At 34.8% G+C, this 19,131-nt stretch overlaps 1 protein-coding gene across 1 annotated transcript in view; it reads right to left on the bottom strand.

Moving 5' to 3' along the window:
• Positions 1 to 11,954: 11,954 nt before the first annotated feature.
• The window catches only part of LOC306870474 (sodium/potassium/calcium exchanger 2-like), a gene marked incomplete at both ends in the record, with an annotated part of 39,048 nt that continues 31,871 nt past the window's right edge, over positions 11,955 to 19,131 (bottom strand). Inside the window, 4 exons of the mRNA XM_079417786.1 lie at positions 11,955 to 12,204; positions 13,235 to 13,401; positions 14,498 to 14,587; positions 14,667 to 14,801. Of these exons, the coding sequence (XP_079273912.1) occupies positions 11,955 to 12,204; positions 13,235 to 13,401; positions 14,498 to 14,587; positions 14,667 to 14,801 (642 nt within the window). The remainder of the gene's footprint in view (positions 12,205 to 13,234; positions 13,402 to 14,497; positions 14,588 to 14,666; positions 14,802 to 19,131) is intronic.

Below are 19,131 nucleotides of genomic sequence, written 5' to 3'. Positions count from 1 at the left end.
TGAATGGACATTTCTCGACAAACTACTTTGGTGCCAACTACCTGGGAAGACCTGGGTGAAATAAGTGGAAGACAGCCTTAAGAATCATCATCTCAACACCCGTAGATGCCAAGACTCTATCCACCAATCGATTAGCATGGGATCAAGCTGTGGATGTCGCTGGGAGGCCGTCGGCATACAGCAGCGTATGAGCTAAGAAGTCGTCTTCAGCACAACGCCAGCTAAGGATGAGAGAGAGACGTTCAGCATATTTAATTAAACAGAAGTTAAAGCCAATTTTAATTTCATTAACCAAGTTAACCAATTGCAATTACCACTCTGTCATATTTGTCAAGTCACCCTAAGCATGATGTTAAAAAAAGTGTTCCTATCAGTGGGAGTTGTTAGTTACATGCATCCTCAGTTTAATGCAGCAGTGCTTGAAGTGGGCCGGTATTATACTGTCAGAAAAAATAAAGCACCGTCCTCTGCTCTTATGTCCACACCATTGTCTCAAACACTTATCTTTGTTCACTAATCCATGTTCACTAATGCTATCTCTTGCTGTTTTTCAGTTGATTGTTTATGGGGGTTGACAGATTTCTTGGACAGTTTATATTCTGTTCAATGTACAAAGGCCAGTAGAGTCCACTTGGTGGCCCAAAAAGTCTGCCTTTAACTCCATGAATTCAAACATTTAAACCTCAGCTCACCTTCCTTCAGATCTTCATGAATTCTTGTTGATTATTAGAATATTATTCAGGTATATTACCACACAAGTGGTTCACTACCCTTTATGGGACATTGTGGTGGAAAAAATTTGGGGTGGGAGAATTTTTTTTCAAATGTTTTGCGTTCCCTCGAAACTTTTGTGTTCTCTCGCAAATATATTTGCATTCTCTCGCAAAACCAGTCGAGTTCAGACAAACTCTTCCTGTTTACTTTACAGCTTGCAGTGGTTACAGTTGCTATGTTCAAAATGGAGCGTTTCTGTCACGAGTGTATGCTATAAAGCGCACTGAAAACGAGGAGTTCCAAACACACAGTAATTTAATAACAATCCAGGTGAACGGGGCAGCATAACACATAAAAATGCAAACAATAGCGGACAAGGCAACAGGGGAGAACACAGACTTTAAATGTAGAACACAATCAAGGAGGAACAGAAAACAGGTGTGGAGCTAATTAACTAATAGACATGGGAAAAACTAAGGATGACGTAGATCTAAGGGGACTAAAACAGAACGTGACCGTGACAGGTTCATAGAGTTTTGTTTTGAACTCAAAGTAATAGTTATACAGTCAGTGCTTAGTTCAAGGCACAGTGTTGGGACATTCTAAAATGCCTAATGTAGCTTAATGTTTCTAAACAGACATTAAATTCAATAATAAATCCTGATAAAAATTATGCTAACATTAAGAACTTTATTAATAATATTACTAATTAAGCAGAATATGAACGCAACACCCTGCACATTAAGCCTTTTCTTCCCCATAGAAAACGCTTAGGCTAATGAAAGGTTCATACTCGTATGTTCACAATGGAGCGGTTCATAAAGTTTTTATTTTTAACTTGTACTCAAGTATAAAGAAATACAGGTTAGTTCAAGACACGGTTTTGGGACACTCTAAAATGCTTAATGTGGCTTATTAAAACATGAGGACCAAATTAGATAATAAATACTAATAAAATCATTAGGCTAATATTAATAACCTTATTAATCATATTACTATTAATAAAACAGAATAGCCCAGAATATGAATCCAACGGATTTTGTATTTTTAAATCATCGTTTTCATTCATTAGCCTACCTTAAACGTTTTATGGGGGAGAAAAGCTTACGTGCAGGTCATTGCTTTCATATTCTGGGCTTCTGCTTAGTCATAGTATTAATAAGGTTATTAATATTAGCCTAATAATTTGATCACCTTTTATTATTATCGAATTTGGTCCTCCAATGTCACTGTTTTAAAGCATTAAGCCACATTAAGCGTTTTAGAATGTCCCAAAACCGTGGATTGAACTAAACACTGACTGTATTTCTTTATACTTGAGTCCAAGTTCAAAATAAAACTCTATGAACCTCTCCATTGTGAACATATGGAGATGTATGAACCACTGCGAGCTGTAAAGTAAAGTTCGAACTCAACTGGTTTTGCGAGAGAACGCAAATATCTTTGAGAGAGAACAAAAGTTTCTCGAGGGAACGCAAAACATATGAAAAATATTTTTTCCTCCCACCCCAAATTTTTCCCACCACAATGTCCCTAAAAGGGCTCCGTACACTACAGCCCCTCACTGATCTGCTGAAAAATGGCATGACTTGAAGCCACCTGTGAATAATCCCTTGTGTATGGCAAGCCGTTTTGACTTATTCCTTCTCAGGATATGAATTCTTGATATCAACTATAAAATTTTCACTAGTTAAAATGCTAATTGTTGATATCTGTAATTGTATTTTCATTAGTCACCATAGGCTGCCATTCAAAATCAATTGTTGATATCAAGAATTAATTTCTTACTAGTTGAAATTCCATTTCAGATATCAGAAATGCAATTCTTCCTAGTAAAAATGTATATTCTTGATATCAAGAACTAAACTGTTGATATCAAGAATTCATATCCTGAGAAGGAATAAAAGTCAAAACGGCTTGCCATACTTGTGTGTGTTTAGTGTTACATCATTTTTTGACTCCACTCCCAAAATTACTTGCTGATATGCATGACTGAGATCTAGCTACTTACTGCATTTACGTGCGCGCACATTTTAATAACCCCGATTTGAAACTGACTCCCTGATGCGAGCAAATTAGGCTCCATTATGAAGGTAAAATGACGTCAAAAAGATTTGCATGCGCAGGGTAATATTGTTAAAGTGTATGTGAAAATTGCATAAAATGAAATAAATTTGCATGCGCAAAATAAGTTTTGTAAGGGTGCAAATCAAGGTATAAGCTCAAGAAAACAGGACTTGCATCATTGTACTATGTTTTGTAAGTGTAAATGTGTTGTAAATGTGTTTGTAAGTGTAAATGTCATGTGTTGAAAAACTGCAACTTCATATTAATTCGAAATAAATATGATCTGTATTCTTCTGACCTACGTTTTCCGCGCTTACACTTTTGGCACGTTTTTTTTTTTTTTTTTTTGTTCTGAAACGCGGTCAAAAGCCTTGCGAGTCTGTAAATGGCAATTTGCAAGCAAAAACAGTGATGCAAAATGGATTCACGCTGAAGAATATGAAATATGAAGGTAAATTTGGTGCAAAACAACTGAGCATCCGTGACAGCAGAATGTGTAGTTGTAGAGAATAGCCACACATGTGTATCAGTAAATCTGAAGCCACAGACAAAAGTTGCAGACTTGTAGATTTTTTTCTCTCTCTTACAAACACAACACAACAACTACACCTGCTCGGATCCTTCATTGCAGAGACACAAATCCTATTCTACAAATCACAAATCAAGAAACTCGTACTCTCACATGCTTTGCTATAGCATACAGATATAGCATAGCATTGCTTTAGCCCTAGCGACGCCCCTGGTTTGAAGCACTCGGTTTCCCAAATGAAATGAGTTACCACATGGTATTATAACAGTAACATACTGTAAATGTAACACCAAACCAGCAGAGGGAGCCCTCACCTGAATACTGACTGCATGACGCTCTCTCTGCTTCCTCTACTGACACTTCCTGTTTGGTGACTTTATAAACCGGATACTGAGCACATGGCAGATTGCCAAGTATTGCCAGTTTACCTGCTTTACTGAGCGTTATCCATTGTTATTCTCTGACTGATTTTCTGTGTATTACTCTGCCTGATTACCCTGACTTCTGATTTCCTGGATTTGCCCCTTTGCTCTGTTTGGACGGATGATTGTGTTTGATCCCTCTGCCTGCCTCCTGACTCTCGTCTTCTGGATTGCCCCTGTGTTGGTAAACGATTCCACTGATACTCTGGTTTCGACCCTTTGTCTGATTTAACGTTTCTGTCTACTGCTAGTCCTTCAAATAAACTTCTGCGAATGGATTCCAGTTCTGCCTCAGCGTCATCTTTACAGTAAAAATTATTATTTTACAGCACTTTTTTTTTTTTTTATAGTGGAAGAGACCAATCACAATTCATCATGCAAATGCATAAGACCAAGAGGAAATCAGTGTGCAAAATAAGCTCATTATATCATGACTAGTCAGCTCCATATTGAACATCAAACATTTTATTCATGTAAGTCTACAGAAGACTTTCAAGATTCAAGATATTTATTTGTCACATACACAATTATACAGAGTATAACCAGCAGTGAAATGTAGGTAAACTCTAAACGCTAACCTTAATTCAAAATATAAAATATATAAATTAAAAATATAAACCAACCTAGCACAGCTAAGGTGAAATAATGTAAAAAACAAAGTTTCAATGGAGGAAATATTTAGAGGTTTGGGCAGTTACATTTTTATTTTACATATTTTTTATGGTTATGGGTTTAAAGATGGGATTATTTTAGATTTTCCAAAGTTATCCATTAAAGGGTTAGTTCACCCAAAAATGAAAATAGTTGTCCTCATTTAGTGAGACGGCAGATGCAGAAAACACAGAGAGCGTCGCGCACTTCAATTTAATTGGCACTAGTGACAATGTTCATTTCTGATATCTGAACATGTATTTCTGATATCAACAATTGGGAGGGTAATTTCTGATATCAACAATTTAATTCTTGATATCAGAAATTAACATAGTCACTAGTGCCAATTAAATTGTTGATAAAGAATTAAATTGTTGACATCAAGAATAGATATTTTTACTAGTAAGAATTGCATTTCTGATATGTGAAATTGGAATTTTTTATATTCTTGATATCAACAATTGATTTTGAATGGCAGCCTATGGTGACATTTAACTAGTGAAAATACAATTACAGATATCAACAATTTAATTATTGATATCAAGAATTAGCATTTTAACTAGTGAAACCATAAATAGATAATATTGAGGTGTTTTGCAACTTCAGTGTAGTGGATTGCGATTTATTGCAACTTGAGCAACGTCTGCTGCTGCCTTTGAGAGACAACTGATGCGTGATGAAGCAGCACCAGTTAGCAAGCGCTTTCGGTGTGAGAGCGCCTTTAGTCTTCCACGTTGATTGGTCGGACTCCTGACTCTCAACAAATCAGATGCGTGGTGGGCGGAGACTGCTCTAGGCCACAGAGCGGTGAGTTCCTATAGGTAGCATCAGAGCCAAATAGCACGTTTCAAAATTAAAGAATTTTATCGGCACATCGGTTTTGAAAATGACCGATACCGATAATCATAAAAAGGCAGATAATCGGTCGAGTCCTAAAACTTACATTGTAAAGAAAATAAAGTTCATTCATTTCACTTACAGCCAATAACATTTCCAGTAGCATTTTCATCGGTCAGGCACGGATCTATTCTGAATGATAACTTCTGACAAAGTTTAGTTTAATCTAGGAGCAAAGAGAAATAATTTCTACTATAAAAGCACGGAGAGATCGCGATAGCACACAGTCTGAGTGTGCACAAGCACTATCGGAGTGAAAGGACAGGCAGTTCATTTGTATAAGTCAGGCCTATTTGAGAGCTCGCATCCAGTTTTCTGCAATTAAATTATGATTAACAAATGATTAAAATTATGCGGAATACCTGCAATCCCGCGTGGATATTCAGACTCTGTAACTGTCGGGAAGCGGATGAGTGTCAAACTCAATTTTTCTATCATTATTGATGAAGGTGTACTGTCGATAAATACTGATACCATTTTATCGCCCAGGCCTATATGAAAACAGATTGTGTGTGATGGGGACCTTTCACAAAGAAAGCCTTTTTGCATTCTACTGCGCTGCTTTTCCATAGTTTTTCCATATGAACATGCGCTAGACCAACGATTCACAACAACTACTTGCAAACACAATATGGCTAATTTCAAAAACTTTTTACTTCAGCTGCATTTATGTCAGCTTTATGTAGCACAGTTGTCAAACTTCCAATGAAAGCAGAGTTTTGCATCCAGACTCACACGACAACCAATCTAAACCCTGCCACTTGCAAAGGCACACACAATAGGCAAGCACACAATTTACGAGTAACTTCAGTGGAAAATGAATTAACATAAAAGCATTCATTTACATTACATTTAGTCATTTAGCAGATGCTTTTATCCAAAGCAACTTACAAATGAGAGCAGTAGAAGCAAAAAACAACAACAAAAGAGAGTATGTAAGTGATTTGACAAGTCTCAGTTAGTCTAATGTAGTACACAGTTTTTTTAATAAATAAATAGAAAACAACAAAGATAGAAAAAGGATAGAGAATGCTAGTGCTAAAGGATCGGGTGTTTTGTTTTGCTTAGTTTTTTTATAAAAAGAAAAAAGTAGTTAGAAAAGAAATAGAATAGATAGTGTTAGGGGGTCAAGTTTTTATTTCTTTAAATACATACATTTTCTATATAAATAGATATTTTTTTTAAATAAATAAAAAGTAGTCAAAATAGAAATAAAATAGAGCAGGGGTCTCCAACGTTTCTCAGGGCAAGGACCTGACAGACACATCGAGCAGGGACCTCATGATACAAAATGTGTCAAGGAGAAAACTACATATATATATAACTCAGGGACACAGCGTGTATCGGTGTAGGGCAGGCTATATACTGTAGATACTGTGGAAAATGAGTAATGGAACCGTGTCAGATATTTCAGTATCGGTATCAAAATATAGATAATTATGATAACACTACCTGTAGTTTGTTTCTCCAAACTTTGACTCCATAGTAAAGCTGAGCTCCCTCACTGTCCAATCAGCTCTTCACCTGCTGCAGATATTCAGATATCAGGGCTTTTATTGGTCCGTTTACGATCGGATATTTTTATTGGCTACTGAAGTGCCGTCAAAGGTTTGAATATCAATTAAAATTGGGCGTACTCAGTAACGAACTATGATTTAAATTTAACAGAGTAGATTATTTTGCTTAATTTGTACTTAAGTACAAGTAAACTTACAGCTTTTAAAAATATAGGCCTACTCAAAAAAGTACAAGTACCCGAAAAAACGACTTAATTACAGTAATTACAGTAGATGTAATTTCTTACCTCCACCACTGCAAAAATGATGGCAGTATAGGCTATTTTAAATTCTTTCTGCAGAAGAAAAAAAAAGATTGCGCAGGTGTCATACAGTAAGCGTGATAATACTCCCACACTCCTCATAAACATTTGACATGCGCTTATATGGCGATTTTATTATTCATATAAAAAATAACAATAACAACCTGTTTTGGTCATATTTACTATTAATTGCCCCCAGCTCATTGATCTAGCACCCCCTCAGCACCTGCGTTCAAAATTCTCTGGCGCCGCCCCTGATTATAAATAGCCACATTATAGTTTTCCCTATTACATGACTTAACATGATAGTTATGTCAGTGTTGTCAAACGTTTTAGTGTTATTTTAAAACTGTTGATTGCAGTGAGTCAAAACGATCTACTTACCTGCTCATATTTCTTGCATATCCATTGTGCTTTCATTATTAGCAATTAGGCCAAAGCAAGGTGTTTTGATCATGTCAAGAAATGGTCAAAAAAAAAAATAGCAAGAATTAGAAATACTTACATTTCTTGCATATTACATTTGTAAAATAAAGAAAAGTGAGAATCCTGTCAGTGTGCTTCACCTTTATTTCAGCTTTGTGTCTTTGCAGCTGCTAATTCCATGAAAAACTTCATTCACCACGGAGAACCTGCCCTTATATTTTGCCTTTATTTCTTTTATTACATACTTTGCATTTACAGTTTCTCTATATTCTTATTAGCATCTGTATATATGTACAAGTGACTCACATGAACACTAGTGAAATGGGACGTTAAACAGTGATGGAGTAATTGTCTATAATCAGGCATGAATCTAGTAATTCAGTACAAAAGTGCAGTTTTATGAAGAAAGACAGACAACGGTGGAGACAGAAACAGGGCCATCTACAAATGCTAAGAAATTAAGGTGAACAGAAACAGCGTTTTCACTCTTTTTCACTTTCACTTTTATATGTGTCAGCGTAAAAATTGAGAAAAGCATTCAGCAACTCCAGATTTGTGTAAATACAGGCCGAACATTCAATTTCAGCCTCATTAGGAGTGAACAAACAATAATTAAACAGTCACATATAAATGCAAAGTGCATATTAATAATGCTGTTTGACACAAAAGAAAATGAATCATAATAATCCATACCCTGCCAGAAAGCAGGCACAGAATAAAGCGGGGCACTTGAACAGTGTGTACAGCCCTCTTATTAGACAAAATACATATAAAATAAAATAGAATACATTATCATTAACAAAAGCAGATGCTAATTTGGAAAATTAATAAATACTATGGTGTAACAAGTAAGGATAGAAAACTACTACTGATACATAAATCTGAATTCCAGTTTGGGGGAAAAAATATAAATTATAAAACATACATTTTCAAACAGCTACATATACTGCTTATATCAGTTTTAATACCACCTTTATCATCAGTTTTTATTAAAAACCTTTAAATGTTTGAGAATTTAAACTTTTTTTCTCTGTTTATTGATATAATGCATATCATAAATCACATTAGTTCAGATCAATATCTCCACATTCGTATATTTAATACACATTCTCACATTTATTTGCTCCGTCCAGACCTGTTGAGATTCAGTCTCGTCAGTTTTACTGGTTCAGAAAACAATTACAACCCTTACAAGATTTAATTTGAGGACCGCTGAAATGGAAAAACACATTCAGCAATCTGGATGAGAGGAATAAATATGATTGGGCTGACAAGGATATTGTATTTCTTCCCTAAAAATAAGTATTTAGTACAGCAAAAGAGATCAAGAAGCATTGTCCAGTGCATGTGTTTGCCTGCTCACAAAGGAAAGATGCAGCAACAGGCCTCGGTTTACACATGGAAACCTCCTACAAAAATAAAGTCTTGCTACACTAGAGAGCAGTATTTGCTAAGGTATACATACACAGCAGCTGCGGTCAGATTTCCTGTCGCCAAAACTTCTTCAAAACACAAAACGTCTGCCTCCACAAATAAATCCACTGTTGGAATAAGTGCTATATGAATCGTGAATATTCTTGATCAGTGAGTTCTCTATAGTTAGTAAATGCACTACATGTGTGTCTGTACAGATCGAGTCCTAAAGCACCTTTAGTGTAACATGGATCGTGCTACTCTTAATAATGCGTGTTTTACGTCTCTAGAATAGGTTTAGACAGCGCTAGCACATCCAAAGAACTATTTGTTAGGCAAATCATTATGCAAATATTTTGTCTTTAAATCTTACAGTAAAGCAATGAGCACATCTTGAATTAATAGGCTACACATTTTCATGCATGCATCGCCTACCTGAAAATGTCTTTTCTATCGCGTCACTATCGTCTCCGATCTGGTTTCAATCCAAATACATGCAGTGTGAACGCAGACTATTTAGGGAAATCACTGCACATGGTTTTAGCAGCTGGGAGTGCAATATATGTCTAATGTTTTCTAGGTTTTAACACTTCACAGACTATAAGCACATTTACACATTTCCCTCGCGTTTATAATATTTTTTCTATAAATGGGTGATAATAATGATTGGGGAAGCAGCATGCAGTAATCGTAGTCTCCCTCGGTGTGAATGAGGCAGCAAGTAATTATTATTTTACAATCAATACTGCAGCTCAAATACCTCTATACTGCTATTAAATTAACTATATATATATATATAAAATAAATAAATAAATGAAAGGATAGAAAGGATGGCATACAGTACCAGATAAACAATATGTTCAAATTCAATGTATCTGGCTACTTGGCCTCTTGACATACAGGCAAAATTGAAAGAAAAATATACAAATATTTATAATATATTATACGTAATCAGTGTTTTCTTTAAAGAAACATTCCTGTGTGTCACCCTGGATCTATACAAACCTTCAATATATTATGCCAGTATATTTAACCCATGAACTGAAGCTAAACCAAACCAAACCGCTGTAGTATTTCAGGAGGTGTTTGAACAACATTCAACATCTAAAATACATCAACCAGCATTTGTCTGTCATTTGTTGAAAGCTAAGGGAAGTAACGGTTCACAGAGTCTCAGTTTTAGGGCCAGTTTAATTTTGTGTCCCATTTGGTTAAAATAATAATAATAATAATAATATAATAATAATAAACACACCACTTGTTATTTCTTATATTATAAAGCTGAATTGGTGTTTTATTGGTCATTATATATGAATAAATAAATAAATACCCATTAAAACATACAGTAATCGCTGAACATGCAGAATACACCATACTTCTATTTACTACTACCACAAGAAAGTTGGTTTTCTTTTCATGTTCTTAAGATGTTATTAGCATATAAATGTAATAGAAAGAAAAGAATAAATCAGAAAAGGATCCATGGCCACCAGCTCATGCAAAGTGAAAATAATTTTGGACACTATATGTGTCATATCATGGAATAATTGCTCCACACCAGCGATTATTCAGCAGTGCAGCACATTCACAGCGTGAACAAACGGCCTACAGAGACTGAGAAATGAGCAAACGCTGCCTGCTATAATCACAGCGTCTGTCTACATCCTCACCGCTGCCCACAGAGGGATTCAAACCACCAAATAATCAGAGATCGTTCTGAACGCAGAGCTCCATCCGCTTTGATCACAACCGTGGTGCGTGTTGCTTGAAAAGAAATCAGAAAAACTCAAATCTGTATAAAGGCTTTACCCTGTGTTGATGAACCTCATCCAGTTCAAAGGATGTTAGACTAATTTAGTTTGGCGTACCGTTACAGCTCTAGTTTAGCTTAGTCACTTCAATGAGCGGAGCACTAAAACGTTTACATTATTATTAAATTTATACTTGTTTTCTGGGGAAAAAAATTAACAATTCTTACTCTGTAATTTTGTCATGTTTTCAAGTACAAATCAAAGCCAGACCTAAACATCTCTAAATCAAGACACATTTACTTCAGAAGTACAAAGATTTAAGATATAAAAAACTAAAGTTAAAGGAAAAAAGAATCAGTAGCCAAATAAAAATACATAAATTATTAATAAAAAGACATAAAAAGGGAAAACAAGATCATTTATAGATCATATTATAGTTAACACATTTCCATTACTTGATATAAAATAAAGGTTCAATTAAATAAAACGTACAAGCTTTTTATTTTGGCTTGTTGCCAAGGCAATTTTTCTCATTTTAATTTAGTCTAATTTGATGTACGAAAATAACTAAAACTAAAATAAAGATGAATACAAATAAATAAAAAATAAATTACTCAAACTTTTAAGTAAAATGAAAAATATAAAAATAAAAACTGATGCAAATGTGTGAATAAAAGCTATACTAGTTTCTCAATGATACTAAAATAACTCTAGAATTCAAACTGAAATTCATTCAAGAAAACAAGACTTAATCTCTCATCATTTTCTTAAGAAATTTCCACTCTCAAATTTAAGAATACTGCGATATTTGCACTGGAAAACAAGACAAAAGTACTAAGAAAAAAAAAAAAAATATATATATATATATATATATATATATATATATATTCATATATAATTAATTACTGCCAAATTATTTGTTTTAAACAAATTTCTAAGTGTATGCCTAATGGAGTTTGAGCTTAATTAGACCAACAAAAAAAATAATAAAATAAAAATAATAATACAACTTTTGCTTCTGAAGTACACAGTTCAGTAAAGTTCTTTAAGGATGTTTAGATATTTTATTGGAAAGTAAGACACATATTAATATTAAAGCATGTTGTTAAGTGTGTAACACCTCATAAACACACACAGGGTGTTAGATGAAGTGTGAAGGAGGCTGGGAACTCTGTCATAAGAAGATAAATGATTACGGAGGTGAGGTAAAGTCAGCAGGAACGTGGTTTCAGCTTCATGCCGGTGTGTGTAAATGAGACGGGACGTCAGATAGAGATGGGGCAGACGATGACCTTGTCCTCCAACAAGACGCTGACCACCAGGAAGACGAGATAGAGCAGGAACATGATGAAGCCCAGCAGTTTGCTCATCTTCCACTTACAGGCGGCGATGGAGATGGTGACGAAGAGGAGCATGAGGAAGAGCAGCACGATAGCGCAGAACAGACCGTTACTACTCACCCGAACCGGGCTCATATTGTTGCCAATGGAGTACAGCAGCCATGGGAGCGGTAACCTGGGAAACAAAGAAACGCTCCTATAAATATACAAATCTGAAGCTCTGATACAAAACCCAGTGAACTGCTTAATGCATTATACAGTATAATGAAATACAGAAATAACACTTTCAAAATATATACTTGCGTGCAAAACGAAATGTAACGTAGCTGAGCTTTAGAGTGTTTTGACCCACTTTTAATTGCATAATAACTTCTGTTGTCTTTGAAATATGGCTTAAGTACTGCTGAATGTACTGACACGCATTTATGATAAACTAAAACATACTTTGATGTAATTTCTATTTAAATGTTTGTCATATACTTAAATGTATTTGTAATGAAACATTTCTAATGATGCAAAGTTACAATTTAGTACCTTAAAATGTTAAACTATAAAATATATTAACTTTAAAATGTAAAATATAATTAATAAAACACTACTGTTTACAGATAATCAATATCTTTTCATATGCTTTAGTATGTTAGTCAACACATCAAAATAAGTGTACTTCATTAAAACACAAAATATTATTAAAACATAATGATTTAAAATGTATGTTAAAGTAAAAGTTTTAATTTAACATTACGGAGCGCACAATGTTTATATGCTCACCAAATCAACATTTATTTTATTAAAAATACAGTAAAAACTGTAAAAATGTGAAATATTATTACAATTTAAAATGGCTATTTACTATGTGAATATATTGTGAAATGTAATTTATTTCTGTGATCAAAGCTGTATTTTTAGCATCATTACTCCAGTCTTCAGTGTTACATGATCTTTCAGAAATCATTCTAATATACTGATTTACTGCTCAAGAATTATTATCAATGTTGAAAACCAATTTCCAATAGTTTTTTTGGAAACCGTGATACAGTTTATTTTTCAGGATTCACAGATGAATAGAAAGTTCAAAACAACAGCATTTAATTGAAAGAGAAATATTTTGCTACATTATAAATGTCTTTACTGTCACTTGTGATCAATTTAATGCATGCTTGCTGAAGAAAAGTATACATTTCTTAAATAAAAACATGCCATACCCCACAGTAATGTCGAATATGTTGGAGCCCACGGAGCTGGACACTGCCATGTCTCCCAGACCCTTTCGGGCCACAATGACACTGGTGATCAGATCTGGGATGGAGGTTCCCGCCGCTAGAATCGTCAGTCCCATGATCTCCTCTGTGATTCCTATAGTCTCTCCCACCTGCAGAGATATTAGCTCTAAACAATCAGAACAATTGCCTCAAATCACCATTCAGCTCAACATCAATAACACATTGCCAGTGGAAGATTATTTCACAGCGAGAATTTAAAAAGACTCCATGAAATCAAACAAACAATCTGAATTTTATAGTGTTTTTAACCCACGTAAGTAGGATTAACTACATTTTTATTTGTCATTTCAGAATGTTTTTTTTTTATATGGTGCATGTATTGCTGAATGTGCCGACAATGATAAATTCAAGTATAATTTAATGTAATTTCTACTTAAAATGCATTCAAATTGCTAATACATGCTATTAATGTTACAGGTTTGGTTGTTGGGAGTTAAGCGCACAATGAAGGAGAACATTTAGGAACAAACTTGTAATAAAAAGCCACAGGTACACATAGAAATCACCCAAATATTAATGTAAACCAAGACGGACTGTGACAAGAAGGAAACTAAGATTATTTAAACACTGGGACTAATGAGACACAGGTGAACAGAATGACATAATCGAGCAACACAGGAAAACTAGGTCACAATGGAAAGAACTAAAAATACACAGAAACCAAGGCATACATATGGCAATTAAACATTTGCAATAATGAAGTTGCAAATTATTGCATTTAGAATATATTAAGTTTAAATCTAATATCGAATAACACACTACAGTTAAAATAATAATCAAGTTATTTATATGTACTTTAGTATGTTAATCAACTTGTATGTTAATGTACTTCTTAAAGCATGACAGAAGATTATTAAAACATGATTAAAAATGCACTTTAAAGGGAAACAATTAATCTGACATTATTACAAAGGTCAATTTTTAAAAGTGTACTTAAGTGTGTTCAGAAACCATCATGAAAGTGTCTCTTTAAGTCACTTATATGGCTTAATATTATATTATCTGCAAGTAGCCTTTTTTAATATAAGCAATTTTAAAATTTGAAGTACAATACAAATGCACATTCAAAACCATTAAGCACACTCAAAAAATAAATAAATAATCATCTCCAGCAAATGGATAACTAAGTCCAGATGTTCTGAATAAAGATATAAACAGCCCTATTTGTCTGGTGTCTGGTCTTACCTGATGAGCCCACCACACCATCAGGTAGGAGAATCCCGCGATCCAGCAAATCGCTCCCAGGAACGTTATGGGAAAAAACTTCTGGGAACTCTGAAGAAAAACACACAAGAATCATCTCACGGTTATTCACAGTTCTCACATCTGCATCAAACACTGGTCAGAAACTCACGGCCTTCCGGACGTCCGGCAGCGTGATCCACAGAGGTAAGATTATGGGCAGGATGAAGAGATACATGAAGCGCTTGCGTTTGGACTCGGGCCACGACAGGCTCAGAGGCTGATCTTCCTCATCATCCTCTTCACCCTGATCAGAGAGAATGTGTGAGATGTGAACATTTCCAATTATCTCCAACACACACAAACCGCTCTGACACATTAGACCGGGCTCCTGTTTCTCCAATTAAAGCTCATGTACATCCTGCGGGATGGAGGAGCTTTTGTCAGAACATGCCATATTTAAATGCAGCTATAACCAGGGTTATTATCGTCAAACAAAACAAAACAAATAAATAAAAATGCTTAAAATAAACATGAATATAAAATAAATACAATTAAATAAAATATTTTACTTTTTATATAGTAAAATGTTTATTTTATCTAAAGTTTTATTAAATTATATTAGTTTTTATATATATATATATGTATATGTATATATATATATATATATATATATATATGTATATACAGTGGTGTGAAAAAGTGTTGGCCCCCTTCCTGATTTTTTATTTCTTTGCATGTTTGTCACACTTTAATGTTTCAGATCGTCAAACAAATTTAAATATTAATCAAAGATAACACAAGTAAACACAACATGCAGTTTTTGAATTATTTTTTTTATTATGAAGGGAGAACCAAATCCAAACCCACATGGCCCTGTGTGAAAAAGTGCTTGCCCCCTAAACCTAATAACTGATTGGGCCACTACAGCTTTAACTAAAATCAAAATGAAAACTTAATATATAAAAATATAAGCTAATTCCAAATATTAATAACAACTATACTAGTGTCTCAAAGATACTAAAGTAGCACCACTATAAACCCATAACACATCAGCCGAGCGCTGAGGTCTTTCTCCAGTGTGTGTGAGTGTGTTTCTGTATCTGTGGTGTGTTACAGTGATCCTCAGAGATGCTCTGTCAGACCCCTCAGCATCACTGCTGCGATGAAGCCGCTCAGACGGAGCAAAAACAAACACGCAAGCTTACTGTGAAACTCCTCCTGTCTCCAGCGTTCTCGCTCTTTCTCTCGCCATTTCTCTCTTCAGGCTGCTCAGAAACAGCTGCACTGAGTGTGTGGAGAGTACAGTGAGTGTGTAAGAGCAGGCAATCAGAATGTGTGTGTGTTGCCCTTTAAGAGCGGTGGAGTGGTTGCTATGGTGATGCGCAATGTGTTTAAGAGCCGACGGAGGAGAGTTTGTGACGACGCGCGATCAGTCTGGAATCAAATGCAATGCTAACAGCAGACGTCAAACAGAACCATACTCATTTTGCAGAATAAACATAACATAATCCTAAACCTAACCGTAGCCTTAAAGAGATAGTTCACCCAAAAATGAAAATCCTGTCATCATTTACTCACCTTCAAGTCGGTCCAAACCTGCATGAGTGTTTTTCTTCTGTTGAACACAAAAGAAGATTTTCTGAAGAATACATAGTATGGAAAAAATACTGTGGAAGTTAACAGCTACCGTCAACTGTTTGATTAACAACATTCTTCAAAATATCTTCTTTTGTGCTCAACTGAAGAAAGAAACTTTAGAAACCTATTGAATTTGGTATTGTTATATGTTCAAAAGTTTTAAAAAAAAGTTGTAGAAATTGTATTTAAGACCATTCGACGGCTTAATTGAACTAGATTATTGACCGCACTGGTATTGAACTACAGCTGCACCACTAGATGCAGAACAATGATGAACAATAACTGCTCTTAACTGTGGTAAATAATGCACTTGTCGTGTACTTCCAATCTTAGAAGTATATAAAAAACCTGTAGTTTTACTTTAAAGTACATTTTTATTATTTACGTTTTAATAATCTTTTGTCGTGTTTTAAAGAAGGGCACTTATTTTGATGTGTCGACTTACTAAAACATGTGTAAAGTACCTTATTATCTTAACTGTAGTGTGTTATTTGATGTTAAATTTAAAGCTAATATATTTTAAATGTACTAAATTGCATTAAAAATATATTTAAATACATGACATATGCATGTTTCAATAGAGATGACATTAAAGTATATTTCAGTTTATCATAAATGGTTGTCGTAGGTACATTCAGCAGTATTTTAACTTTATACTTTAATAGTTTAAGGACAATAGAATTATCAAATTACATATAAAATGTAATTACATCCTACTTAAGTGGGTCAAAAACACTCTAACATTATGAATTTAAACTATATATGTTTATTGAATTGCAGTAAACATGCAATGAAGTGTCTGAAAACATTACAAACAGTTCAATCCTAAGTATATCCTTTTAAAGTCTACTACTTCTGTTATATGTAGCCTACTTTCTTAAAGATTTGCTAAAGTGTTCTTCTTCATGACAACGAATGGCTTTAAGACATTGTTAGGTTAAATGCAGATTTGCAAGTCTCTGAAATATGAAATATATGAAAATGTAATTAATTACTCTGTCGTTGTTTAAATGCTGACACACGTTTTTAAAGGAATATTCCACGAATAAATGCAATGAAATTCGATTGAACAAGATATTAAAGATGTTTTCTGTTGAAGGTAAACTGCACAGTGAATGTCGTTGGTCAGTCTGGATGAAGAAACGAGGAAGAGTCTGAATAAACATCGGTAACTGATTCTGAAACGCTCTCGGTTGTATTCCACTCCTCCGTCTTCTGCTTCAACAGAAATGTGACCTTTTCTTCAAGTAAAAATAGCTGCTTGTTGAGAATATTTTGAGATTTTTAATGTCACCTTCAGCTGCAGTGTGTATATGGTGTGTGTGTGTGTGGGGGGGGGGGGTCTGTTTGTGTGTGTGTGTGTGTGAGATGGGTGAGTGTGTGTGTGTGTGTGTGTGTGTGTGTAGGGTGCACGTTTTTGTGACAAATGAGGACATACATTTGTATAATTACATATATAATATAGGTATTACAAGGAGAAGGTGATTTATGAGGACATTCCCACCATGCCTCCATTTTTCAAAACGCTTATTAATCATACAGAATGAGTTTTTTTGAGAAAGTAAAAATGCCTGTAGTTTCCTGTTAGGGGGTAGGTGTAGGTTACGGGTTGGTGTAGGGCGATAGAAAATACAGTTATACAGTATAAAAACCATTACGCCTCTGGAATGTCCCCACAATTCACAAAAACAAACGTGTGTGTGGTGAGTGTGTGTGTGTGTGTGTGTGTGTGTGTATGGGTTGTGTGTGTGTGTGTGTGTGTGTGTGTATGGGTTGTGTGTGTGTGTATGGGTTGTGTGTGTGTGGGTTGTGTGTGTGTGTGTGTGTGTGTGTGTATGGGTTGTGTGTGTGTGTATGGGTTGTGTGTGTGTGGGTTGTGTGTGTGTGTGTGTGTGTGGGACAGTGTCCTGCAGGAGCAGTGTAATTATCGGGACGGTGCACTGGTGAAACACTGCTGTGGGTGTGAAAGGAGCGCCGCGGCTCCTGACAGACACACAGGGAACGAACACTCAAAATAGTTTCAACAGGGAAATGACAGAAGAGACGAGGCGATCATCGGTGACACTGAGATAAAAAATAAAACGCAGCAGATGACTGTGAAAAAGAAGGTGAAGGAAAGTTACTTTGGTTCCACCTACAACATACAACATGTGTTTTACATGATTATTTTATGTTTAATGTTTAGTGTATGTGATCATACATATGTGTGTGTGTGTGTGTGTGTGTGTGTGCACACGTTTTATATATAATTAATGAAATAGAAAATATTATTTAAAAAAAAATCTCAATGACATAATCACACCAAATTTGATAGTGCAGCTCTTATGAATTTATTTATTCATTCATTTATGGCCACACTTTATTTTAAGGTCCAATTCTCACCATTAACCAACAATTAAATATGACTTTTGCTTTTAAAAAAAAACTCTTAAAGAAAACTGCTCATTAATAGTTATTAAGGTAGTTGTTAAGTTTAGGTATTGATTAGGGTTAGGGATGTAGAAGATGGTCATGTAGAATATGTGCTTTATATGTACTAATAAACAGCCTACATTTATATAGAAAGGGGTCATAATATTTGGTGGTCCATGGCATCAAAAAGTTTGAAAAGCCCTACCATTAACAGTTAATTAAATGACAATTATGGCCTAACATAATTGCGAATGCTCATTGTGGCTGTTTAAAATACAGAATATCATATAAATCTTTATTTTTAGAATATTCCAGTACAATTTGTCCAGACATCAGACAATCCTAAAAGTAGGAATCTTTCTGTTCATCTATAATGTATTGTTTGATTCGGCACACATGAGAGGGTTTGCAGGACGGATGGCTCCTCTAGTCCGTTCTCCTCTCCAGTACAATAAAAATAGATCTGAATCTTCAGAATAAATGCCATTTTTAATGCAACAAAATCAAAACGTGAAGCAAGTGAGGGCATGTTACAGATTATGTGTGTTATGCCATCAGATTACAACTAAAGTAATAAGTTACTT

This window comes from Barbus barbus (genome assembly GCF_936440315.1).
Source record: "Barbus barbus genome assembly, chromosome: 1".
In the NCBI taxonomy this organism is placed as follows: Eukaryota; Metazoa; Chordata; class Actinopteri; order Cypriniformes; family Cyprinidae; genus Barbus; species Barbus barbus.
This window is presented reverse-complemented; position numbering and strand designations above follow the sequence as displayed.